Source organism: Macaca fascicularis, chromosome 2 (assembly GCF_037993035.2).
Source record: "Macaca fascicularis isolate 582-1 chromosome 2, T2T-MFA8v1.1".
NCBI classification, from domain to species: Eukaryota; Metazoa; Chordata; class Mammalia; order Primates; family Cercopithecidae; genus Macaca; species Macaca fascicularis.
The window spans coordinates 134222010-134249077 of record NC_088376.1 but is presented as its reverse complement, the minus strand read 5'-3'; the positions used below and the strand labels follow the sequence as shown (position 1 = coordinate 134249077).

The window sequence follows — 27068 nt, the reverse complement described above, 5'->3', positions numbered from 1 at the left end:
GTGCCAGGTGCACTAATAATCAACCACTTGTATCCACAGTATAAGGTGCAGGATGCTAATCCTATCTGCAATTATTAGCGTGTACATTCTTAACTTCAACAAACTGCATATCCAAAGGAGAAATGCTGCTGAAAAGCCAATTAAAGATTTTCTTTAGATTTTGAGGCTTTAAAATGATAATCAAAAGACTGCTTTGAACAGGGCTGGCTTGCAGTATTACCCTCTGCCCTGCTCTGCGTTTTTCCCTTTAACTACAACTTGGTAAACAAGAGCTGATTCTTAACAATAACCCAGAAAGTTAGTATTGCTCTCTAAGCTGTCATTAGAAGAAATGTTGACTTTATTGATGTTATAGTCTTCGTATAGCCAGGAGACAGCATAAAAATAACACTTTTTTTTTCTTTAAGTTGAACTGAGAACACAGTCTTAGTCCACGTTCATTTTATGATGGGGAGAAGAGTATTTGCACTTGAGACTTTTCCCGTGGCCTCCCAAAGGGCTGGGTTTTATGAGCTAGTAATAATCACTGTGATTTATTAAGCACCTACTACATACAAGGCACTTTACATATATTATTCCTCTGTGCTCTCAGAGCACTGTGCATTTTTCATGGTAGCACTTATCACAATTCTAATCTCCACTTATTTATATAGCTAATTGATTAATGTGTGTCTTCTTGATTAGAACTGTATTGATTTTTGTTGCATGTTGGCGCCCCAACACTTAGTACAGGGCCTGGCATATTTTGTATTAACTATAGAATAAATATTGCTTAGAAAGATGAGTGAAATCAGATGCAGAACAGCATGACTTTATAGATGAGGAAATGAGAATAGGGAGTGGTGGGTTATCTTGTTGAAAACTTAAAAATTGGCTGAGCTGGAAATCAAACCCAAGTATGTCTGCCTGTTTTCCACCAGACCTACCTTCTTAAACTTTAATATGCATATGAGTCACCTTGGGGATATTATTAAAATACAGGTTCTCATTTAGTAGGTCTGAGATGGGCTCAACAATTTGCATATCTAAAAAGCTCCCAGGTGATGCCTTTGCGGCATCCACAGAACCGTGCTTTGTGTGGTCATAGCCTGCAACACAGTTGCAGTGCAAAGGTTGATCACTTTCTCATCTGTTGGAGGTGTATGTGGTTCTATTGGAAAGCCTTGTCATGAGACAGATCCCTTGTACTAGCCTCCTATGGAAGGTGCCACAGGGGTCTACTCTTGGATAAATACATTAGCTCTTCTCATCAATTGGTTGTGCATAGGTTATGATCCTCTCTCTCACCCTCCTCTCTTGGAAGAGAATGTGGTCAACAATGGCTGTGATCTTTGATAAAACTTAACTCAGGTATTTAGGATGCTCATTATTATGAGCCCTGTTGTCTCCGTTTACAGGTGAAGAAGACTAGTAATTTTAATTCCCTACCAAGTGTTGTTCCTGTCCCAAAGATATCCAGTACCTCCACTCCTCACAGCTACCATGGGCATGCCAGGGAGTAGCAACACCTTTTCAAAAGTTTCTTTGGGTGTTTAGTTGATTAATGAATCCTGTTGAGAATCTGGCATTATCAGATATCATATGGTCCCGCCATTGACCCTGTAGTCATCCAGTGGCCCCAGCACTCAGTAGGCGAAGAGAAGCGACCCCACTGTTGGTACCTGTTCTACCTATTCAGGGCACCTCAAGCCCTGTCTTTCTCATTGGCATGTTCATGACAGTATGATTAAGGTAGCTTGATAAAGGACTTCTATTTCTTTCTAAATCTCCCAGGCTCAGCACTTCCCCATGGGGGAGATCCAAGGTCTAGTGCTTATCTAGACCACGTGATGGCACATGGATGGATGGGTGGAGCATATCTCTGTGCGAAGGGGCCCCTCAGCCAGAGCTGGGCTTGCCTGTCACCAAGCAGGCGGATGCTTTTGTCCCAGCTCCACCTAAGTAAGCTTTATCACCAGCTTCCGGCTGTTTCTCAGATTCCAAGTTTAGCCCTTGCTAACTGTAGGACAATATCTGCGTTCTTGACTTTTAGGTCAGCTGATTCTCTGTGGTTCCCAGCCATTCACTCTAGATCCATTCATAATCGTAGTACCTGATTGGAACCCACCCCACCCTTCATTCATCATGTAACACAATGTCACCATTTTTGTGTGTTTTAAGATTTGAATATATACATGTGTATGTTGCATTTTATTTTTATTTTTTTGAGATGGAGTCTTGCTCTGTCACCCAGGCTGGAGTACAGTGGCACGATCTTGGCTGACTGTAACCTTCACTTCCCGGGTTCAAGCAATTCTCCTGCCTCAGCCTCCCAAGTAGCTAGGACTACAGGCACCCAACACCATGCCCGGCTAATTTTTGTATTTTTAGTAAAGACAGGATTTCACTATATTGGCCGGACTTGTCTCGAACTCCTGACCTTGTGATCCGCCTGCCTCAGCCTCTCAAAGTGCTGGGATTACAGGCATGAGCCACTGTAGCCGACCATGTGTATGTTGCATTTTAATTGTGTGGTGGTAAAAATTGAAGGGGTGCTTTAAAAAAGATTTGTTTTAGCTTTGTATTTTGAAAAGCTCTTTCAGATACATTTCTTTATGGTGTTCAGCTGTGTTAAATGGTCACGAAGGGTAGCTTAATGAGAAAAGGACTTAATGCATTAAGGACATCATTATATTGTTAAAATTCTGCTGAATGTAAATAGGCAGATGCCTATAGTTTGTCCTGAAGTTCTTTGTTGAAGGGCTTGCCTTAGTTCTCTTCACATGGACAAACAAGGCACAGGAATTACAGATGATGAATGAGGAATATACCACTGATGGAATTTTTTTAAAGCACACCGTGTGTTTCCACATCTTTCTTTTTACATTAGAGTTTCTCCCTTCATTTAATTTTCATTTGTTTGGGAACGTTATTTTGGATTTAATCTATGTAAACTATATGCCAATGCCTTTGGATTAATGGACTTCACAAAGGTAGTGATTAAAGTGTACAGATGTGGGAAGCTACAAATACAAAAGGGAGCTTACATTTTTCTCTTTTCATTCATTCGTGTATATATATATACACACATATATTCCCATTTTGTAATTCCTTAGCATCATGTCATTGTTCCCATAAAAATATACTGTATTTTCTGAAATGATACAATCTATGAAGCATTTCCCATTATGTAGACACCATGTCTTTAAATTATAGCAATTTCTTAAGATTTTAAGGCAAAATGAGCTCTTAGAAGTGTGATTAATAGCAGAGAATGAGGCTAATGCTGGGTCATCAGTGGCACTGCATTACAAAAAGGTTGGATTAATAAAAGCATCCATCTTTTTTGACCAATAAAGCATTTGAATGATATGCTTATAGTTCTTATCTTATAGTAGTTACTTGCTACTAAATAAACTCTGAACTTGTATTGTGGAAAGGTGGCATGACTTAAGTGGCTGATGCACAAGTCTTTTGGTGGTGTGAGAAAAGGCGGGCCTGGATGGGAGGCTCGTTGTTGGAGCTATTGGTGTTTAGGGTGTCTTCCACAAGCATAATACCCATGAACTAGCAGCCCCATTTGGTGTGGGGGCAAGTGTAAAGAATCTGGCTTCTTGGTTGATTATGTCTTTAGCAGTGTAAGTGTCCATAGTAGCCTCTCAGTACGTGCTTTGTGAGCTGCATTGTTAGGAATCCAGCACGTAAGGGTCAAGATTATAGCGTGGAGGTTCATGAGGGTCTCTTAAGTCTCCTGTAGCTCAGTTGCCCAATGTATGAGCCTTGTACCACTCACGGATAGGTTGGAAGAGGATTTTTTGGTGGCTCATAAATCATTCACCAATTCTCATTATTGTGGTGCAATGTTGAAGCAATTCCATTTTCAATTCTTTTTTAATCCTTCTAATAAAGCCAAGGAGAAAGTCTCCATTTGGTACTAGTATCTTTAATCTGTCTCTACCAGTTGTAAGCTCATTATTTAACAAAGAAAGAACATAGTTCCACTCAGAGCCTCTGAGAAACAGCAGGATCTAGCAGAATTTAATATCATTGGTTAGGTTTTATTACATGCATTATAAAAGTCTTTCGCATCTACAAAGGGTTATATACTGGTTTTCCATTTGAAGAAGTGATACAAAGTTTCCTCTGAAGGTAGATTTATTTATCAAAAGTGAATCATTTTTTAAAAAATAACAGTATGGTAGATGTGGATGGAGATGGTAAAAATAATGAAGATAGAAGTAAAAGTGAATGCATGGGGCTTGGGAAACTGGCTCTGGTGTCCACTGAGATGCCACAACCTTTCTGAGACTCTCAGAATTTGTAATATTTTCATTCTAGAGAGGAGTTGTGAAAAGAAAAATCAGTCCTTCCCAATCCTGAGTTACCCCAAGGCCTCGTTAGAACTATTTTCAGTTTTTAAAATAATTTATTGAACAACTTATATAAAAGCCTCCTTAATGTACTTTTTTAAAAATAAAACTTTTACAATTTGGGATTCATAGGGAATAAAATAAGTAAACTGGGTACACAGAAGTAAAACTAAATGTGGGCCCAGCATGGTGGCTCACACCTGTAATTCCAGCACTTTGGGAGGCCAAGAGGGGAAGATCGCTTGAGGTCAGAAGTTGAAGACCAGCTTGGCCAACATGGTGAAACCCTGTCTCTACTAAAAATACAAAAATTGGCCGGTTTTGGTGGCACACCCCAGTAATCCCACTACTCCAGAGGCTGAGACAGGAGAATCACTGGAACCAGGAGGCAGAGGTTGCAGTGAGCCAAGATTGCACCACTGCACTCTGGCCAGGGCAACAGAGCGAGACTCCATCTTAAAAATAAAAATGAAAAAATAGAACTAATTGTGGGTTAGGGCAAGTTTAACACCACTGCTGGGGAAGAGGAAAGAAGACACATTATTTATCCTGCTCGTGGTAAGGAATAGGTGAAACCATCTTCAAAGAGAAAAGAGTTCCCCATTCAAGAAATGATTATATGCCCAGGTTTAGCCTAGCTTTCAAAACTCCAGGACTCAATTATGATTTCCCTTTATGAAGGGAAATGGTTACAACTCTTTGGATTACCATTCAGAATTGTCAACTATGTTTGTAATCCTTTAGTAATATTCTGGTTCATCCATGGTTCAGGAAAAGAAAATAAAAACGGAAGTTCAGGAAAACTGGACAAGAGCTGAAGTTCAGAGAGTGAATCGTCAGCATTTTCTCCTCAAGACAGGACAGTGAGGATACCCGGACACAGCCCTCCACTTTGACTTTTCCATTTTATTTTATTTTTCTCTTAGGTTTTCACTGGGGTGTTGGTTATAGAAGCCCCTTCACTTTTCTCTACCTCCTAGTCGTCCATAGGGTAGTGAGCACAGAATCTGAGAACGTTCTGTTCTCAGAGCATTAGAGGAAGATTCTCTCTGTTAGTTGTTCCAGCAGCCAGACTTGCATCATCATTCAGTTGAGCAAGTCTGATTTTCTTTCTCAAGGGCAGTAGAACAGCTCCACCCCTAGAGGGCTTTTAAGGGAACTCATGGTGTCCCTTCCCTGCATGTCCATCAGGTGTTAACAGGTCCTTGAGCCTGAAAAATTGCCTCCTACCAGGGCACTGAATGCTCAGTGGAAATTTTCTTCCCCTGACATTGTTGAGGCCTCAGGGGCTATGTTGATTTGGGGAAATATGATGGTTGGCAGAGAGGGACTTAGGAAACAAACCACAGAGCAACAAAACAAAAACATGAAAGACAACACACTAGTTACTTTGTGACTTTAGGTTTGCAGAACAAAGATTAGATAATTGAAGCAAGGCCTGGAAACAAGAGCAGCTAGAAAAGGTTGAGGAGTTAATTCACAGTGGAACTTGGGAGGGGGATATCTGTTGTGGGGGCTGGGGCAGACCGACACAGTTTCTGTTACTTTCTTTGTAGACAGAGTGGAAAATTCCAATAACCTGATTGTTAATCATGTAATTGCCAGAAACCACTTAGGTGTATCTTTATTTTTTTAATATCATTTTCTCATTTCCATATTTTGCTTTGGATATCCAGCAGACAGTGTTTTGCTGTACTTTGCACTGACATCATGCAGAATTTTAAAAAATTAGCTGAGTATAAGTGTAAGATATAGATAAACTACCAAACTGTTTTTCAGTATGTTTTGCTTATTAAATTTTAAGTAAAGGAAGGAGGTTTTTCACATGTATCAAAATTAAGTAGTTTAATGGTGTTAAAGTATCTGTAAAAGAGATTGAAACTAATGTTTTAATTGCAGATTGTGTCTCTAAATATAGTATCTCTGATAAGGCATGAAAACTTTCTTATAACACACAGTAAGCTGTTTTATGTGGTAGTACATATCAGGGGAAATTTTAGAGATTAAACATTTCTTCTTAACACTTTTGTTAGTGGACACACCGAACTTACTCATTCTGGGCTTTGAAGAGCTAAGATTTTGTTGATAAGCTGACAGAATGAACCCCTGAGTGGTTATATGGGACATCAACTGGTTATTTTATTTTTTGATGTTTTTTAAGGAAACCATCATAAACTGATACAGTTGAATTTTTGCAGAGTAGTTAAGAATGCTCTACATCTGTTTGTGGGCCCACTGGGCTTAAAGGTATCTTAGAATAGAAGCTTGATATGGGGAGAATGGAACTTAAAGGTTTTCCTTCTGGATGAAACATTCAAGATTCGAATCTGTGTTTGACCCATATATTTCACTGATAAAAGAAGATGAGCTGAAGACATGAATGCAGAGTTACTGAAGCATGAAAACATTATAGTGTTTTAAAGCTGTTTTCAAATCCAACCTTTAGTAGTTTAAACCATGTGGATGCTTTATTTTTATCTGCAAGCCAGGAAATAAAAGGATATTGACTGAGCTCTCTTGGTCTCATTTTGGGGTGACTGACCTCTTTTTCTTAGAGGGGCCTGTTTTTTGTTTTTTAATTTCTAAGTAATGTCACCAGTAAAGAGTTAAGCGGATCTGACTGGATTCACTCTGGCTTACATGATGATGAGTAATGTGATGTTGGTAACAGCAAATTGTTGTTTATAAGCAAACATGGCATTGTGCAAACAAGCAGGCTTGGTCTCCAACCGGTTTGATTTCATGGTGGTCAGCAGCTGATCTATGTAACATACAACCTTTCTGCCTCTCTAAATGTCAGAAGAATGACTGTTTGTTTATCTTGCCTTCTTCCCAGCTGTTTACTCTGTAATGCATTTACCTCGACCTTGATTCTCAAAGAGTGGCCTCTTTCTCCTCCCCAGTTCTGTTTACGTTAGCCCTGCCCCTGGTGTCACCTATGAAATCTGTTGATTATTCCACCTGGTTAATGTTAAATTGCTCTTGTAAGATGATGTGTTTGTTCATAAACACAAATGCTGGGCCCCTTGTTTACTGTACCCATGGCAGCAATCGTTATTAAACAGATATTGCTTTGTTTGCGGGTGTGAGCAGCAGTTTATCCTGCAAGGTCTGTTTAACACACACACACACACACACACACACACACACACACACACACACACACCCAACTTAAATGCTAGAATTTTGATAAAGAAAGAAAAAGGGGAACTTGTCCCTGGAATGTGGTTGAAACAGACTTAGGTTTGCTTTTCTTATCTTTTGCTTGGATGAAGGGGCTGGCGAGATTAGCAAGTTGTTTGGTTTTTCTAAGAGATTTCCTTAGTGTAATGATATCTGTGCAGTTGTTTGCTTTTTTCTGAAGGGAGAGAGCTCTCCTGAAAGGCCACTAGCTCGGTAATAGAGCATCGGACGGCTAGAAATTTCTTTGTGGAACAAACAAGGACTTAGAAGGTGTAGGAGAAAAAGTCTAGTACTATGAACAAGGCAGTAACCATCGAAAGGTACAATCCTTGGATTTTGTATTACTGTGTATATCTTGCGTGTTGTCCTGTAGGCTTGATATGATCCTGTTGGATGCACGTACTCTTTGTCAGGTTTGAGAAGGGAGGATTAATTTTTACTTTGATGGGTTCTGAATAAATCCTCCCTGCCATAAATGAAGATATTTTAATTGGGAAGAAACTATACAGTTAATATGCATAATGTATTTTTAAAAGCCAGTGTTTTTACTCTTACCTGTGGCTCTTACCTGTCTCATTTTAAAGTGAGTTTATGCTTTGTGGCATTTCTAGTTAAGTAAAGCAAGCATGTGGCTCTGTTTAGTTTGGTGTGTGCGCATGACGCTTGTCCCTTGGACACTGGGAGCCACCTTAGATAACACCTGAACATTAGCCTGGCCTTTGTCATGTTTTGCAAACAGCAGAGAAAACTCAGCTGGCATTATATCATCATTTGGTTTTTGCTTTTTGTTTTTTTGTTAAGTTATTGTTTGTTGCTGTTTCTGAATTTGCCTTGTGTTTCAATATGAGGCATACTGTCCTAGCATTTGCTGTAAATTGCGAAGATACAACACCCAGGGTAAGGGTGGAGGCTGGAGGGTCATGACCTGCGGAGACAAGTGGTAGTGTTTTATATCAGAGAAGCCTTGCTAACCTGTCTGTGAGAGCAACTTTCAGGGGGGAAAATACATATATGTATATTGGAGTTTTTGAAGGATAAAATTAAATAATTGTTCCTTTCACACAGCAGAGAAATGCAAGCAACAGAATTCTGATGGCCCACATTCACTACATTGCCATGATGCTGTGAACATATTGTTCACTTTGGCCACTAGAGCGGTGAGGGGCTTGAGCCGAAGCAGGAGATACGTGAAGTGTGTCATCGAACATGCCAGTCATTAATTGATGTTATGAACCTGGCCTCGTGTACATTAAATGATAGAAAATATGGAAATGGAAAAAAAAAAAAAAAAAAAGACTTTTCTGAACTGGTTGTTGGTCACTTTATTCCACTGGCCTATTTGTGAGAGTTCAGCTGTTTGAATGTTCAAATGATTAAAGTTCCACAGGCTTTGTTAGTTCTCAAACTTAAAATCTATTTTGTTCTGTAAAAATGCATTTTAATTAAGCTCCCCAGAACACCTGGCCCCGTCGTGCCTGACCTTCAGAGGCTTCCTTGTGGCAAAGCAAACAGCCTAGCACTGGATTGGCAAAGCTCCTCTTCAGTCTCTATTTAATTATTTGAGCTCCTCAGGATTAATATGCGAGGGAGTGGGTATGCATTCTGCTTTGTACTTGTTTCCTAGAGCGGCTTCTTTCGAACTTCCCTCGTTTGCCCACAGTTGCTATGATTACGGCACTTAAACTCTTGTCTATTAGGAAGGAAGGGAACCGAGACCCACCAGAGCTGAAAAGCTAAAAAATATAAATTTAGACGTCTGTAATTTCTGGAGCGGGGTCAACTTGTTATCTGTGCTCATTGGTGTCTTATAAAGATTACAGTATCCAAGAAAGTTTGATGAAGACAGTTCTGAAGAATAAGACATTTACAGTTGCTCTGAACAACTTTACTGCCTTGGCATCGGAATGCAGAAATCCTTTTTTCCTTGGAAATATGAAGTCTCCTGTCTTCACATTGAAAGCCTGGTGAAGAAGGGGAAGCCTGTGCTTTTGTTAGGAACATTATTTTATTACCACCCTATCCCGCCAACTCTATTCTGAGTCATGAATTACAGGGAAAATTAAACATCCTATTCTCTACCTTCTCCAGCCCATCCAAATTGTCCATATATATATTCAGTGTTTCCAGTGGGTTTCTGTAGGATATTTCATTGGTTCATTATCTTTCAATGTTTAATGAGATCGTCCTGTGTCTCTTAAGACCTAACAGATTTAATGGCTTGTTACTTTTGGAGTTTCAGAACACCAAAACAGTTAAATAAGTGTATAGGAAATAGTATTTTTAAAGTTGGAATATAAAAGTTGGAGGCCAGCACAAGCCCTTGATCTCATTTGATCAAGAGGTTGGCCTTGGAATTTTCTATCATTTAATCATTTAGTCAAACATTTAGTAATTATGTATTAAATTCCTGTTATGTGCAAAGCATACCTGAAAGTTAAATTTGAGATAAAAGATTTATTTATTTATTATTCTTATTAAACAAATGGAGCTGGGAAAGTAGACAAGGAAACTTTTAATCTGAATGCTGCTTCCATTTAATTAATAAATATAAACTATTCCTGGTTTAATTGATAAATACAAGTTAGTTTCTATTTCTTTTCTTCCTCTTTTGAAAGCAAGAAAGCTGCCGTATGACATTATTGAAAATAAGCATGGTTTTTCTAAGTTTTTGCCAATTTAGGGTTCCTTGCTTGCCTTCGTCATCATAGCTATAGATGCTCCCCACTGGCCATGTGAGATGCATTCAAATGCATCTTGCCTTTGCTTACGTGTACCAAGCCCTGCACCTCCTGCGTTCCAGAGGGCAGGACAGGCCAGTGGCGCCGTTTGGACACAGATGCTGTGTTCTCTAGGAGGGGTCTCCTACAGCTGGTTTGTTTCTCCTCCCCGGGGAGGCCTGACTCACCAGTTTTCATGATATTCTCAACCTCTACTCACCTGAGACCTGGAATGATTCCAGTTTTACCCTGATCTCCCATATGGCTAAACGAATGGCCACGTTTGTTTTGTTTTTGTTTTTTTAAAAACATGCTTTTGACAATTTTGTTGCTCCTGAACTTTTTTTCCAGAGGGGCTAAATGAAATTCCAGATTTTCTAAAGATACATGTAGATAGACATCTATGGTGCATGATAAAGTTGATAATACATAAATCATTTTTAACAACAGGTAATATGCATAATTTATGGTGTTACAGTGCTATCTTTTTGATATTTATGATGGATAATGTTCAGTTTTGGCCCTCATATTACTGCTTTAAATTATACCACAAGAAAATTAATGAGAAAGTAGATTTATGGGTTTCATTTGTTTGTCAATTCGGAAATTAATTGGGTGTTAATTTTAGCCGTCCCTCATCAGCCCAGGACTGTAGTATGTGTGCATTACTTTGCATTCATTGTAGCTTACCTCCCATTTACTGTGGGTCACTAGCTTTGCATACATTAAAATAGCCCTCCGGCTCATTCCCTTGATTACTTTTTGAACTGCCATGCATTAGAAAATTTACGCCTTTCTGTTATAATTATGAAAATGTGGTATTGGAAGACGGTGCCTTCATAACACAGTCAGCACACTGACTTTGCCTCCTAAGCTTGGCTCTTGGGTACTCCTTCCATGAAATGGGACCCGTGCCAGTAGGACAGTGGATAGACAAATGGCGGTGTCTGTAGGGTTCATTCATAATTTGTAGAAGTTATCTTAGGTGAGAAAATAGTTGTCTGATGTAACTCTGTTTCTCTTGTTGTGTTCTTTCTCCTCCTCTACCCTTTTTTTTTTTTCCCCTTCAAGAGTATCACATGCAACCAACCCTATTTGTAGACAGTTACTCTACATCTTGGGGCCACCATCTTTCTGTCTCCTCACCTGCATCCTTAACTGCTAAGTCTCATTTGTCATCCCCTCCACCAGTCAGTCCCTGATCTCCTCAATGCCACCTGCTCCAGCAGCATCTCGCCAGATGATGGGTGAGCAGTGTACAAGCATGGCCCTCATGCTAGCAAATGTGATGTCTCCATTGTTGCAGTCCTCTACTGAGAGTCTGTGACTTTCATCTGGGATTTCTATTGCTTTATCCCCTCTCTTTTATGAAGAGAGTAACACCCACACGAGCATTAAAGAGTACAGAACTGGTTTAATATCCTAGGCCACCCTACTGTTTGCCTACTAGGGGAAAAAATCTGTGGAGCTGTACCCCAATCCTTAAAACTCCTTTGTTTGTCTTGTGTTGCCTTGTAAACCCTTTGCACATTAAAAGGGAACCAGTTCATTTGCTTGATGAGAACCAGAACCAAATGTATGCTTTATATCTTAATATAGACAGGTTGGTCTTCTTTTTTCCTCAATGGCATGAACACGATTATTGAGGGTTTTGAATCTTAATGATGCAACATGAGTAATTTTAAAAGTACCTCTCTTAGAGCTAAGCTAGTCCGAGTCTCATCCTTATTCTTTCTCAGTCTACAAACTGCATGGAGTTAACTGACAATAAAGTAAGAGCCATGTGTTCAATATTTCCAAAATAATGAAATCCACGTAGTGAAATTCACATTCTTTTTCCTTCCTTCCTTCTTTCCTTCCTTCCTTCTTTCCTTCCTTCCTTCCTTCCTCCCTTCCTTCCTTCCTTCCTTCTTCCCTTCCTCCCTTCCTCCTTCCTTTTCCATGTGCTTCTGTTATCTCTTCAGAATTGCATGCCATCTTCCTTTTTTCTCTGCACATGGATGAACAATGAGAAAGAGAATTTTTCTTTTCAGATGGGGGGTGGACTGTGTAATTACTCTAATAATTTTCCTAATAGTGATTTCACCATTAACTTCTCTTCTCCCCATAGAAATAGAAACATATTTTACAAAACTATGTTTAGTTTAATTTACACATCCTTTTATGAACAGACCAAGTTCTTTAAGGGCATTTATTCTGCTTCATATAAATAATTGATCAGCCAAGTTAATTTACTTCTGCCTGACTTGGTCAACCTTAATTAACTGCCCTGGAATCAAGACTGAACTTTTTGTTAGCTTAAAATCTTTCACAAGCATGATAACAAGGGCTTTATTTTCCCTAAATTTTCAGCATCAACACTGTAACCAAGGAAATAATCATAATAATAAAGCACTGCTTTAATTTACTATAAATACATTGGCCTGGACATTATGAATTTTCCAGAATACTTCCAGAGAGCAGCTCTGTTGGCAACAGCAATAAATAAGCATGCTAAACTCAGTCCTTGTCCTTTTCTACAAGTCCCTCCAGCACAAAAATTGAGCCTTTGAAATCAGTAGCTCTGTAATGTTTCGAAGCAAGATGAGAAGTAGATCATTTTGGCTTCTTTAGGCTTTTTGACATCTATGCAACTGCAGCATTGACCTTTGTAGGGTTAGATTAAATGGATCACGTGATTTAAACAGGCTCAGTTCATCTGGAGGTGCCATACAGGAAGGCAGACTCCGTTTGGTGTTGTTTCTGGAGGAAGGACTTGTTTCTGGGTATGGTGTGACCATACCTTCATATTCAGGCACTTTGTATGATTATACAGTGTTTCCTGCTGTCAGTATGTCATGGAGCAAGGCAGTTGGTTAGTTACAGGATTAGTTATTCCCCCAGAGAGAAGCAGAAGTTAGGCAAACTGGGTGCCTGGGACAAGCTTCCTTGAAGAAAAGAGGGTGCAACGTCCCTGATAGATAAGATAGATTCCTCTCCTATATATATTGACTTGATTTCAGATGACTCTAATAGTGGCAATTCAAAGAAAAAGACAGTTGTTTGCAAAAGAGTGCCGATGCCTTATATCATTGTATTTTAATGCTTTTCTTTGTCCACCTGCACTCTCATTGTTGCCCTTCTGGAATTTCCTTAGTTTTCTTTTCATTAATTTCCTTATCCACTACCTAGCACAGGACTTTACAAACTAGAGATTCTTAATCATTTATTGAATGGACAGGTTCGTGTCTGAAACAAAATAGTTATGGCTACATCTATCCCTTAACCGATTGAGCTTTAGTTTTCTTATCTGTGAAATGGGGATAACATTTACCTGCCTTACCTCCCTCCTAGCCTTGTTACGAGTTTGAAAAGCACATCAGAGGGCTTTTGCAATTTGTGAAGTGTGATACAGATATAAAGGCTTATTAAATGACTTGGAACGTTTGATAGAAATATTGCTGGCCCAGACACTGTTAGAAATGTTCTTAGACATTGACACTCCTATTTTTTTCACATGTGCTTTTCAAAAAGCTGTTTTCTCCTGATTGGTGTGGGAGATTATGGGAAATTTTAAATCTTCCAACCTACATACTACTGTTAGCACTTGACTAATTAAGGACATCCTCAGACCAAAATAATCCTTTATGCAATTTTGGTCCCAAAGCCTGCACTCTCACAAACCTGATTCACAAGCCAAGCTGCTTGGCTTGATGCCTGCAAAACTTGTACTGGAGGACTTGGCAGTCTGCTTTGGAACTGCATGGAGCAAAAACAGGGCCTTCTCATCAAATTGTGTATTGGAGACTGTTCTTACTCCACCCACCAGAATGGTGTCTCACCAAGGAAACAAAAGCAGGACCCGTGTCTTAGACACCTGCTCTCAGGCCTGGGATCCCGATGGTCACATAGTCTGAAAGCAGCATTCTACCTGCAGCTCTCTTCCATCAGGACAGGATATTTGGCTAAATATGCCTCATTCTGAGAGCAGGGGTAGAGTTTATATATGTGCAATGCTGTTGTCTTTTGGGGATCAAGTCCCTGGTATGGGGAGGTATTCCCAGAAAGGGAAAAATACATACATACATACACGCACACATATATATGTGTGCGTGTGTGTATGTATATTCTATAGATTTTTTTCTTTACATATGTTTGAGATATATCCTAATAATTAGATGGATTTCCTTGCTACCTACTCTAAAACAAATGCTCTCTTGCTTAAATACCTAACACTGTGCCTTTTCCTATAATCCTTTTTTTCTCTCCCCCCACCCTTTTTTTGAGACAGAGCCTCGTTCTGTTGCATGCTCTCTGCTCACTGCAACCTCTGCCTCCCGGGTTCAAGCAATTCTCCTGCCTCAGCCTCCCAAGTAGCTGGTATTACAGGCATGTGCCACCACGCCCGGCTAATTTCTTTGTATTTTTAGTAGAGAATGGTTTCACCATGTTGGCCAGGCTGGTCTCGAACTCCTGACCTCAGGTGATCTGCCTGCCTTGGCCTCCCAAAGTGCTGGGATTACAGGCATGAGCCACCGCCCCCGGCTCTTTTCCTTTAGTTCTGTACAAAGGGGCAAGTTTGTGGAAGAGAGACTGAAATGCCCAGGGAAAAGGACCTAGATTTCACAGATTCATTTCTTTTTTGGTGATGAACAAGGCACTCTTGCTATCACAGATTATCTCATTACCTGATTCTTGTATCTTAGGGAAGATTTTGGTTATTTTTGAAAAATGCTTTACTCTGTGGTAAGAATATAACTGCAATTTCTAAAGGACTATAATTATTAGAAAGTCTGATCTGAAGACATGAGAATGAAAAAATAATAATAAAAATCAAGAAACGAGAGTGAATCAGCTGTTACTTCTCAGTTTGTTTCCCACCTGCTAGTGAAAAATGCCATTCTCAATCCACTTTAGAATTGGATCAACTTAAAAAATATATACGTCTTTTGGGTTTATGAAGTCTGTATCAAGTTGGATCATGCTATGCAGTGAAAGGAAATGAAGAAAGATGTGAATTTTTCTGCTTTTAATTTTTCCATTTGGTTTTTGTGCAAGTCTGCAGAAAACAGACTTCATCCAATTTCTAGCAAGAAAACAATGTCCTCTAAAGATACCCAAAGATTGAAATTTCCCTGTTGTCACATTTCATGTATGGGGCAGAAATCTGTGGCATTGGTTGTACATATGTCCTTACACAATTGGAACACATTTGCGTAAAAATTTTCTGCCCTTTAATCGGGGATTGGTATTTCACATTAAAGTCTTAATTATTCAGGCATTTCTCAGCTTTCATGTTTGAACTCTTTGCTTCCTTTAATGACTTTTGCTTTTCCTTTTCCAAATCTTGGTCTGTGAACTTGGAGTGTGACCCTGCCTTTTTCATTGTTTTGCCCCCACTGAACCTCAACTTTAAAAATACACATTGTGGTTAAGAGCTTTGACTTAACTGAACTGGTTCAAATCCTGATTCCACCATTACTGGCTGTGACATGTAGTGGACAAATTAAATAACTTGTGGAGGCTTAGTTTTCTCATCCGCAAACTGGGGGTAACAATCGTCATCAGCACTGAATTGGAGAATGTGTGTAAATCACCTGCATTAGGGCCTGCGTGACCCAACACTGGTGATTGGTAGATGGTAGCAGTTGGTATTAGCAAATGTTATCTGTCTTTCGTCATCTTTGGACATCTTTTCTCAGCCAAGGGCTGAATTGGCTCTCTGGGATAATGGTTTTGTTCCCAGAGAGTAGTAAGAGTGAATGTGAAATGTATTTACACGTAACTAAGTGATATTTTCTCTTTTTTTTTTTTTTCTTTGAGACGGAGTCTCGCTCTGTAGCCCAGGCTGGAGTGCAGTGGCATGATCTCGGCTCACTGCAACCTCCGCCTCCCGGGTCCCGGTTCAAGCAATTTTCCTGCCTTAGCCTCCTGAGTAGCTGGGATTACAGGCACACACCACCATGCCCAGCTAATTTTTGTATTTCTAATAGAGGCAGGGTTTCACCATATTGGCCAGGCTGGTCTTGAAGTCCTGACCTGCTGATCCGCCCGCCTTGGCCTCCCAAAGTCCTGGGATTACAGGCGTGAGCCCGGCCCTAAGTTATATTTTCTAGCTACTCATTTTGCGCCATATTTTTTTTTCTTTTTCTTTTCTTTTGTTTTGAGATGGAGTCTCGCCCTGTCACCTAGGCTGGAGTACAATGGCGTGATCTCAGCTCACTGCAACCTCCACCCCCTGGGTTCAATCAGTTCTCATGCCTCAGCCTTCCGAGTAGCTGGGATTACGGGTGTCTGTCACCATGACTGGCTAATTTATTTTTTTCTTTTCCTTTTTTGTACTTTTCGTAGAGACAGGGTTTCACCATGTTGGCCACACTGGTCTCGAACTCCTGATCCCAAGTGTTCCACCTGCCTCATCCTCCGAAAGTGCTGGGATTATAGGCGTGAGCCACCGCCCCCAGGCCTATATATTTTTTTTCTATTAGACTTTTAGTACCTTCGGCTAGGTGCCATGGCTCACAAGGCCTGTAATCCCAGCACTTTGGGAGGCCGAGGCGTGTGCATCACCTGAGGTCACGAGTTCAAAACCAGCCTGGCCAATATGATGAAACCCTGTCTCTACTAAAAATACAAAAATTAGCCGGGTGTGGTGGTGGGCACCTGTAATCCCAGCTACTTGGAAGGCTGAGGCAGGAGAATTGCTTGAGCCCGGGAGGCGGAGGCAGTGAGCAGAGATAGTGCCACTGCACTTCAGCCTGGGTGACAGAGCAAGGCTCTGCCTCCAAAAAAAAGTGTCATATCAACAAATAGTGCCTGCACATGTTAAAATTTAATGTTTATACCTAATATGCTCTATAGGATGACTTGCTGGTTTTTGAGCAAAGGAACCAGATAGAAGAAAAATTTAATCTTGGGCCGGGCGCAGTGGCTGCAATCCCAGTACTTTGGGAGGCCGAGGCGGGTGGATCATGAGGTCAGGAATTCAAGTCCAACCTGACCAACATGGTGAAATCCTTTTCTTTACTAAAAATACACAAAAAATTAGCTGGGCATGGTGGCGGGCACCTGTAATCCTAGGTACTCAGAGGCTGAGGCAGGAGAATGTCGTGAACCCGGGAGGTGGAGGTTGCAGTGAGCCGAGATTGCACCAGTGCACTCCAGCCTGGGCGACAGAGCGAGACTCCATCTCAAAAAAAAAGAAAAAAGAAAAGTGTAATCTTGAATTCTAGGTTTACCTACAAATATTAGTTTTTCTAAGGGTAAAATAAATAAATAAATAAATAATATATTATATTATATATTATCTATATGTATGTATGTATATTTAAAACAATACTACTGACACTTGAATTGGGAATGACAGTTTCAGACCCAAAACTAGGGACCTGACCCGCTAATGAGGGGATAAGTTGAGTGAAAGAAAATGACAACTGTTTACAGATTTTGGCAACATTTAAACCAAGGCCCTTCTCCTTATGCACAACAACTGTTTTAACAGCTGCTTTTTTTTTCCTCCCCCCCCCCACCCGCCCCCCCATCTTGGAAATCCTTGTATCAGGTTTTTGAGTCATGATGCAAGAATCTGGGACTGAGACAAAAAGTAACGGTTCAGCCATCCAGAATGGGTCGGGCGGCAGCAACCACTTATTAGAGTGCGGCGGTCTTCGGGAGGGGCGGTCCAACGGAGAGACGCCAGCGGTGGACATCGGGGCAGCTGACCTCGCCCACGCCCAGCAGCAGCAGCAACAGGTACCGGGGCTTTGGAGTCCTGGGAGGTGGAGGCTGGTGGGTGCGAATTTTACCGCTGAATTTTACGTTTAATGACAATCTCGCGATCAGCGTTTTGTGCTCACCTGTCTGCCAATCTGTCATTCTGTCAGTGGCATCTCATAAACCATCGGCCCTCTAGGGGTCCCAGCAGTTGGCTTAAGAGACTAATTTTCAAGCCCTTGGGAGTTGGAAAGTCCTTCAGATCCCCTTGTGGGGAACAGTTGCTGAGACGAAGATTGAGTGGACCTGTGTCAGCCTAACCTTTCCCTATTTTGAATAAAATTATTCTTTGGAGAAATGGTTCCCACTGCTTTCATGCAAAAATAAAAATTAAACGAAAAACAGGCTTAAGCCTGTGAAGAAGGAAATAAGAGCTAAGGAATAAAAGAGAGAAAAAGAGTAGGTGAGTAAGGAGAGTTGAAATAAATATATAGAAATACAGGCAGAAATGCTGAGATAACAGCCAAAACATGTAGAACACGGGCATCACTGTAGGAAGCTGCTTTCCTCTACCTGTAGGATTTGGGGGTTTAGGGTATTTACATATGTTCCCTGTATTCATGCAGCAGTGGGTTTGTGGCTAAGTCTTACTGCTTTGAGTTATCTCTTATTGGTGCCTCCCCAAAATGTACGTAAGTTGGGGTATACTCATTCCTGTTAGTTATACTTTTTACAGGTATGGAACTGGGTACCTGTGAGTGACTGGTAAAATATTTCCGGATGGTACAGGCGACCCAAGAAATGGTGTTTTGTTGTCAAAGTGTTGATAAAAATTCAAATAAGTAAACGGCATTTGCTTGAAGACTGGCTTTGGTTTTCTAGCCTGTCTCGGAATCAGGAAATATTATTAGGATTTGTTAATGATAATAGATGGTTTATGACCTGTTTTGTTCTCGATTTACTTATTCAAAACATAGTTATGATGCCGCTCAGAAACAGGTGAATTAAAAAGAATGAAGTATCTTTGGGCCTTTCTGAAAGCTACAGTAACTTCTGTGGGGAGGAAGAAGATAGGGACAAAGTGCTTCTCAAACCATTTTATTGCAATCTGTGTCAGAGAAGCTAAGCTTATGTTTGGGATGCAACTTTGAGACAAGCTCTAAACCATGTTTATTTTCTCCTTGCAAAGAGTTGAGTAAGGAATGATTCGGTTGTTAGCTCCTTACGAGGTGGTGGAACCAACATGAGACTGTGGAACCTGTTGGGAGAAAGATGCAACAAAGAGAAAGAAAGGAAAAGTAACAGACCAGCAAAAGTCTTAATTCAGAGGACTTCCTGCAAGTGATTTGATCTTTCTTTCATTGGCAGCCCAAACCCATTTGTGCCTGCACCACGAGCTCACTTCAGAAGGAATTTGTGATGTTCATTGTGTATAAACTTTGTGCATTTAAGTTAGTGCAGATGGCCAAATTCCAACCAGTGAGGTTGTTAGCAAAACCGCGCAGTAGATAGTAAAAGGGTCTCCGTGTATTTGTGCTAGTACATGTTCATGTGATGTTCTCAGCCATTTTTTTCAGAATAAATAGTTAATGTTTTTGAATGACATCTTCTATGCCCTTACCAGACGAGTGTCAAGATTGACTATTTCTTTATGAAGCACTTGAGCACTTGAGACGGGGCTACTGACTGATGTGGTGATACTAAATAATTAGTATTTAGATTACATTAATTAAATAAATGGGAAATTAACTTTTGATTTTTATTTGAGGAGCTAAAAATCATTCAGGATCTCCAAAAAACTTTACATATAAACCATCAAAACGTGGTTTACATATAAACCCAAAACACGCATGTGTGCACACACACAACGGCAATAACAAATTGGCTACATAGAATAAAATTATAAAAGCCTATTTCACCAACATCTTCGTTAAAAAGTATCAGTTGCAAATGTATTTATCCACATCTTCCTTTGGCCGTGACCACTTTGGAAAATTTATTGTTACTGGTTATTGATAAAAAGGTCAAGAAATGTTTTATGATTAGACTTTTATACTGTTTTTAAATGTTTTTATGACAGTTTTTTCTCCGTATGCCGTTGACACATTTTGGGAAGAAACAAAGCAGTGGGGTCTATCATTGTGGCTAAAACCCCCTGTATTGTGGTTAGCAAAGCCTTTTGAGGTCTTTTAAAATATAACATTGACAGCTGTTCAACTCCCCTAAGTATATAAGGCTCTTAACAGGTTGTTGGGGAAAAGGGAAATCTGTAGATGAAATAAGAAAAACTACAGGACTGAAAATATTTCTACAGGACTAGAGTTATCAGAGTTTTCTTCCGGACTGAAAACTGCAACAATTAGACAGTTTGGAGAAGCGTGAGCATTCTATAGTGGACTATGGTTGTTTTCATCATTTTTATTCTACAGGTTTTTACTTGAAGTGAGAATACCAGCAGTGAGAAAATCACAGCCATGCTGAATTCATTACTGCGGTAGTCACACAAAACCACGGATAAAATTTCAATAACTGCAGGCCACAGTTGAGTAAACAGTTGCACTGAAATTTAATTCCTGTTGACTTTTCCCCCATTCCTCGCCAGGGGCACATTCAGATTCCGTAGTACAAAGACAACAGGGGTTACAGCTTTGATTAATGTAGGACAGTGGAAGAGAATTAGAACTGTAAAATATGTTAGAAGTCCATGGAACACGAAGATCTGGCTTAAAAGGGCCTGGCATAAAAACGAGTTAATTATGCTGTGTATTATGTTGAATGTTGGAGGATTTTCAGTTGCACCAATACCATCATTGAGAATATGGGGAGAGTTTTTTCTTAGTGCCAGGATTTAAAATAAATAAATGCAAACCTTTCCATGTTTGCTCCATATTATCAAAGATAATTACAAATTACAGCAAATGCCCTTTTCAGGATGGGAGGGCCCTGACAAAGATTCACTATGGAGTGCACTAGTTCCATAGTGAGTTTTGTTTGTAGGTTGACTTATTTATGTTCAAATGGCATTGTCATTTCTAAAAATTAGTTAGTTGACAACCTAGAGAAATGGGGCAAATCTGGCTTTTCCATCTTCTTTTGAAAAATTAGAATATCTGGTAACCTTGGGCTGATAGTCCCACAAGGGCAACAATTGTTGGGAGATGAATTGCTATTGAAGACAGGGAGCCCTCCAGCCTGCTCTCATTCCCACCAGCAGCATTGCTCATTTATGCCTCTAGGTAGTGGAGTTGGCAATTCTGGGCTGGAAGATAGACTCATCACTCAGAAGCCATCAGCCCAAGAGAGGTGCTGCCATTAGCTGGTAGAGCCTGCCAACACACTCACAAACTGTCTTCCTTCCTCAAAACTAAATGTATTATCTCTGTAATGTTTCAACTCTATTTATGTCTGGGCCATGAAACTATTATAACAATAGTTTTCTAATAATATAATTTGATAGAGTTTCTGAACATTTTCTTTTATCCATTGAGTAATTCTTTACCCGATACCATAACTGCTTTTTATTTCCTATTATGCCTGCACCATTTCTATGTCTGTAAAAGTTGTATTGGATGTGCACTACTCCATTATGAAACTCAGCAACAAATACTATTAGCAATTACTAAAGTTTTTTTTTTCTTAAAGAAAGGATTTTAAAATGTCCAGAACAATTTCATAAACTGTGTGGATTAATGCATTTTAAAAGTCTTGAATTTTAGAAAGCAGAATTTTATTTCCATATTGCTGCAAATGAGAGCTGTTTCAGATAAGCATATTACATAGAGCATAATGTTTAGAAGTTTCTCCATATACAGCATATGCTGTCAGGTCAATTAACAGAATGCATTCTAGAAAATGTTTATTCAATAAAAATGAATAGCTGTTAAATAAAACAGCTATTTCTTAACAACATTCCATTTAATGATGAGGTTTTTGTGGGGTTTCTTTCTTTCCTTTTTTTTTTTTTTTGGTACCACCTGGCAGTTTTATTGTCTGCAAGTCAGTATAGAGAAAGCTTTGGTTGCTGCAGTTTTGAAGTGTGGCTATCATTTTATATGAAGAGAGCAGTTTAGAGGGAATCCGTGAGAAAAAACCTAAGACATGCTGTATTTGGAATTTGAACATGTATTATTTAGAGAGTGTGGATAAGCAAAGTGTTTACTTCCCGTGGCTTCTTTCTTTGACATCTGGTTTAAGGTGTTGGGTCTTGTGGCCCAGAAGACTGTGTGTGTTTTAAGCTAACAATGTAAAAGAAGGAGAGAAAATGTGAAATGACTAGTAAGGAGGTGGGAACGGTAGATAGGAAATTCTCTTGAAAAAGAAGAAGGGGAGTAAAGAGGACCCATCAGGTTGAATTTTTCCAATGAGCCATTGAAGGAGGTCAAAGATTAGTCACTTCCCAGAACACAAGAAGATCAGAGAAATGGGTGGGACTCAGGCAAAGAGTCTAGTTATGTACATTCAAAGGGATGTAGAGGTCAGCTGTGGTGGCTCACGCCTGTAATCCCAGCACTTTGGGAGGCCGGGGCGGGCTGATCACTTGAGGCCAGGAGTTGGAGACCAGCCTGGCCAACATGGCAAAACCCCGTCTCTACTAAAAATAGAAACATAAGCTGAGCATGGTGGTGCACGACTGTACTCCCAGCTACTCAGGAGGCTGAGGCAGGAGAATCACTTGAACCTGGGAGGCAGAGGTTGCAGTGAGCCAAGATTGCACCACTGCGCTCCAGCCTGGGCGACAAAGTGAGAGTCTGTCTCAAAATAAGTAAATAAATAAACAACAACAACAACAAAGGGGATATAGAAAACACAGTACTGGAGGAACCTGGGAGAATCAGGAATTGAAATCCCAGGGTCCTCTGAACATGGGAAATGGTAGTAGAGGGACCATAGTGTCAGTGTTTTAAGTGGGGGGTAGAAACACTTTTTTTGTTTCAGCATAAATAAATATACAAGCAGGCTGCATGCAGTGTCTCATGCCTGTAATCCCACTATTTTGGGAGGGCAAGGCAGGCCGATTGCTTGAGCTCAGAAGTTTGAGACTAGCCTGGGCAACATGGCAAAACCTCGTCTCTACAAAAAATACAAAAGTTATCTAGGGGTGATGGCACATGCCTGTGGTCCCAGCTACTCATGAGGCTGAGGTGGTAGGATCCCTTGAGCATGGTAGGTTAGGGCTGCAGTGAGCTGAGATCTTGCCACTGCACTCCAGCCTGGGCTGGGTGACAGATTGAGACCCTGTGTCAAAAAACAAAAAATACACAAGCAAATGAAATTTCTTGGCCGGGCGCGGTGGCTCAAGCCTGTAATCCCAGCACTTTGGGAGGCCGAGACGGGCGGATCACAAGGTCAGGAGATCGAGACCAGCCTGGCTAATACGGTGAAACCCCGTCTCTACTAAAAAAATACAAAAAAAACTAGCCGGGTGAGGTGGCGGGCGCCTGTAGTCCCAGCTACTCGGGAGGCTGAGGCAGGAGAATGGCAATGGCGTAGCCCCGGGAGGCGGAGCTTGCAGTGAGCTGAGATGCGGCCACTGCACTCCAGCCTGGGCGACAGAGCGAGACTCTGTCTCAAAAAAAAAAAAAAAAAAAAAAGAAATTTCTTCTCTTCACGTTCAAAATGGCAAAATGCATCCCTTCATTAGTTATTGTTAGTGAAATTGCTGGTGGATATTGAGTCGAAGAAGAAAGCTGTCCCGCAAACATTTCCAGCTTTTTAATTGCCTCTGAGAAACAGTGCCTGCAAGAAATAGCTGTTGGTGTCTGTACTGGATGAAGCACCACTGCATGAAGGTGCTTATTGCATCTCATTTTTACCCATAGGCCTCTGGGGCACCATATTAAAATTCCAGAGGCCATTCCTGGCCTTGTTTCATACCTTATGGAAAATGACGCAGGTTATATGGTATGGATCTATAGGTGTAAAGACTGGGTAGCAATGGCTGGGTTGGGCATACCATTCTACCACTTATTTCTTTGAAAAAGGTGGCTTATGAACTTTATTAGGAATGCCCTCAAGTGGCCTTTCCCATTGTAGCTGCTGGAGACTGTGTCTGAAAGGAGGGTCTCTTGATGCTGACAGGGAAAAGCTGGTCAGCACCTCTGTGTCCTAGAAGGGGAACTTCCAGGAAGGGGGCATAGAAGAAGGTATTACTAGTATTTATTGAATGCCTTAACGGGGCCGGGTACTGTGCTGGGGGCTAGCACCTTCCCTTGCTGGTAGGTAAAAACCCAGCTGTAATTTTAAAGGAATTGCTATGCTGAGATATACTTTTATTGAAGACGTTGCAGTAGTTCAAGTAGTGTGGAAAGTATTGATGGTCAAAAATATTTTGTGTAGGAATGAATGCCACCAAAATGTTAGTGATAACCATAGAAACAAACTGAAACAAAACTGAGACAGGAATTCAGATAATTCTGACAAATAAAGAAAAAGCAGCCACAACACTGACCCCCCACATTGTCTTAATTCCCTTTGTGGCTGTTTCTAGAAAAGGCATATTTCACCCTGAATGCTAAATATAGTTCTCTACTCTGTTAGTTTAGACCTGCCTTCCATCAAAATATTGTTGTCAAAGATTTATGTAACTTGTGATGTGAGACTTGCATGAAATTCTTTCAAGTTTTGATTACTAAACAGTTGTGTGTCATTAATCTCTGCATTGAAAATTAAAATGGCACGAGAAGCAAAAGAAGAAAAAAGACCCATAACATAGGAGAATGTGGTAATAGAAAGCCAGGTGCCACATTTCATTATGAGTGAAGTGTACCCTCTTGACTTCAAGAGAAAGCTTTGCCACTTTGAAAAGGTAATTTTAAGCCCTGACCTGTGAGCTAATAAAAATAATCATAAAAAAAGAACGCCCTATCTCTTGTCTACTCACAAATCTGTTTTTGAACTTTCAGGAGGTATGACTTTAATGGTAATTTGTTGACAGATTAGTTTCAGTGATTGTGAAGAGTTTGTTTTTGCAAAACTGGCAGGTCCTATCTGTTCTCTGAAGGCAAGGAACCTACTTGGCTGTTTTGCAATGGCTTGCGTTTATTGACAACTAGCGCTGAGCAGGCAGAATTGGAATGTTTATATAATGTAAACCTATAGCTTGCCTGATGGAGTCTAGCGTACTTTTAGGTAGTGCATAGATTACTTGATAAAAAGGGTTACAAGGTGACTGCTTTTATGACAAAGAAGAATAGCAATATAAATGCCGGTGGTACACTGAGCCACAAGAAGGAAGTTTATGTAGGGAATTGAACCCCATGTTAGAAAGTTTCTTTTCATCACTTTGTCTTTGAACTCAAATCTATTGTAATTATGAAGTGTTACTTGTAACATTCCAGAGACCCTTTGCTAAATACTCTGTTTGATTTGATTCATAGAAATACAGCCACATTATCTCCCCTCCCCAGACGAAAAAATGTCGTCAAGAGTTTCCCATACTGACCTTGTGAGCGCCACTAAAAAACAGCTGCAATTTATTTCTTTGATCGTTTGCATATTCTTTGATTTCACTTTTTTCTTTTTCCTTTTTCTTTCCTTTCTTTCTTTCCTTTTTTTTTTTTTTTTTGAGACAAGGTCTAGCTCAGTCACCCAGGTTAAAGTACAGGGTTGCGATCGTGTCTTACTGCAGGCTTGACCTCCCCGGGCTCAAACGATTTTCCCACCATCAGGCTCCTGAGTTGCTGGTACGGCAGGCCAGCTGTTTTTTGTTGTTATTTTTCTGTTTTGTTTGTTTTCCTGTAGAAATATGGGTCTCACTATATTGCCTAGGCTGGTCTTGAACTCCTGGGCTCAAGGGATCCTCCTACCTCATCCTCCCAAAGTGCCAGGATTACAGGCATGTGCCACCACACCCAGCCTCATTTAACTGTTATTTATTGAGCCTCAGTATGTGGAAGAAAATGGGGGTGGAGGGGGAACTGATATGTTAGGTGCTAAGAAAACATGGGAGAATAACTTAGAGTTTACTTAGCTAGAGCCTGAAGAATAACTATGGAGGCAGTAGAAAGATGGTGAAAAGGCAGATTGGGTTCAGCTTATGGGAGGCTTCTAAGTAGAGAAGAAAGGTCATATGAGAGGGGGTGTATTAAAAGTAAATGAGAAGGTTGAACCTAGCTGGGTTGGAAGGGAAGAAATCCCAGAGAGATGAGGGGCCATGACAGTGTTACTGCAGTTGGTCTGACATTTAGTAATGGGCCACTAACGTGGCCCCAGTGAATTGAGGGTGCCCTGTTGTTGATCCCTCCTGGCTTCTTGAACATCTCCTCCTCCATCTGAATGCCTTAGTGAAGTGTAAGTTCCATCAGGGAATGGGGGCTGAGATCACTGTCCTCATTCCCTGGTACTTCCGCAGCACGCAGCATAGTATCTGATGTAGGGCAGTTCTTTGACAGACTATTTATGAATGAGTGAAACAGAAAGAGAAAGGAAGGACTGGATAAGAAGAGATTGTTGAGGAGAATGTTGGGAAACCAGTAGGACCTTTTGAATTTACGAAGTATGCAAATACCAAGGAGTCGGAGTTACCAATGATGAGTCAGGATGTTCCATCTTAATGACTGGCAAAATGGGGGCACCGTGAAACAGAAAAGAGAGGGGCATGGGGAAGAACCTGAACTCCTTTCTTAGCTGCCACTAACAGGTTAAGAACTTATAATAAAGGATGGGGTTATTTTGAAAAAGTCATTTTTTAAAAAGACTTTTTACAAAGACATTCTGTGTAGCTAAAAGTCACTATTTTGATTGCATATGTTTACTTGCGTTGAAATTATCAAGTATTTTCCATTTAGCCTTTGACAGTTACTAATGAGTACATCTTCCAAAAGTCACATGGGAAGTACTGATAAACTGCTAGTGCTCCTAGTGATCATGGAATGGGCTTATCTCTTGGAGAGAACAAAACTACGAAGTTAGATCTTTGATAAAGTCTTTGTTCCATATTGACACAAGCCTCTTAGAATGAATTTGTTTTTAAGGTGGTGGGGGAGTGTATGTTGTGTTTATTTTGTTGGAAAAGTACAATGTGCAATTATTAAACAGCTAGTGCTATTGGAAGACTCATTTAGGAGGTATAGATTAAACTGCCTGGGGACATAAAGGCCCAGTCTTCTTTGTGTATTTAAATTGAGCC

The 27068-nt window shown here is 40.4% G+C and overlaps 1 protein-coding gene across 29 annotated transcripts in view; it reads left to right on the top strand.

Moving 5' to 3' along the window:
• The window catches only part of FOXP1 (forkhead box P1), a 632383-nt gene that overhangs the window by 368590 nt on the left and 236725 nt on the right, over window positions 1-27068 (top strand). For all 29 annotated transcript variants that reach the window (XR_012431355.1, XR_012431354.1, XM_065539493.1 and 26 more), the window contains one exon: window positions 17790-17980. Coding sequence is in view for 27 of the 29 variants with exons in the window: in XM_065539493.1 (XP_065395565.1) it covers window positions 17801-17980 (180 nt within the window). In the remaining 2 variants the exon portion in view is untranslated. The remainder of the gene's footprint in view (window positions 1-17789; window positions 17981-27068) is intronic.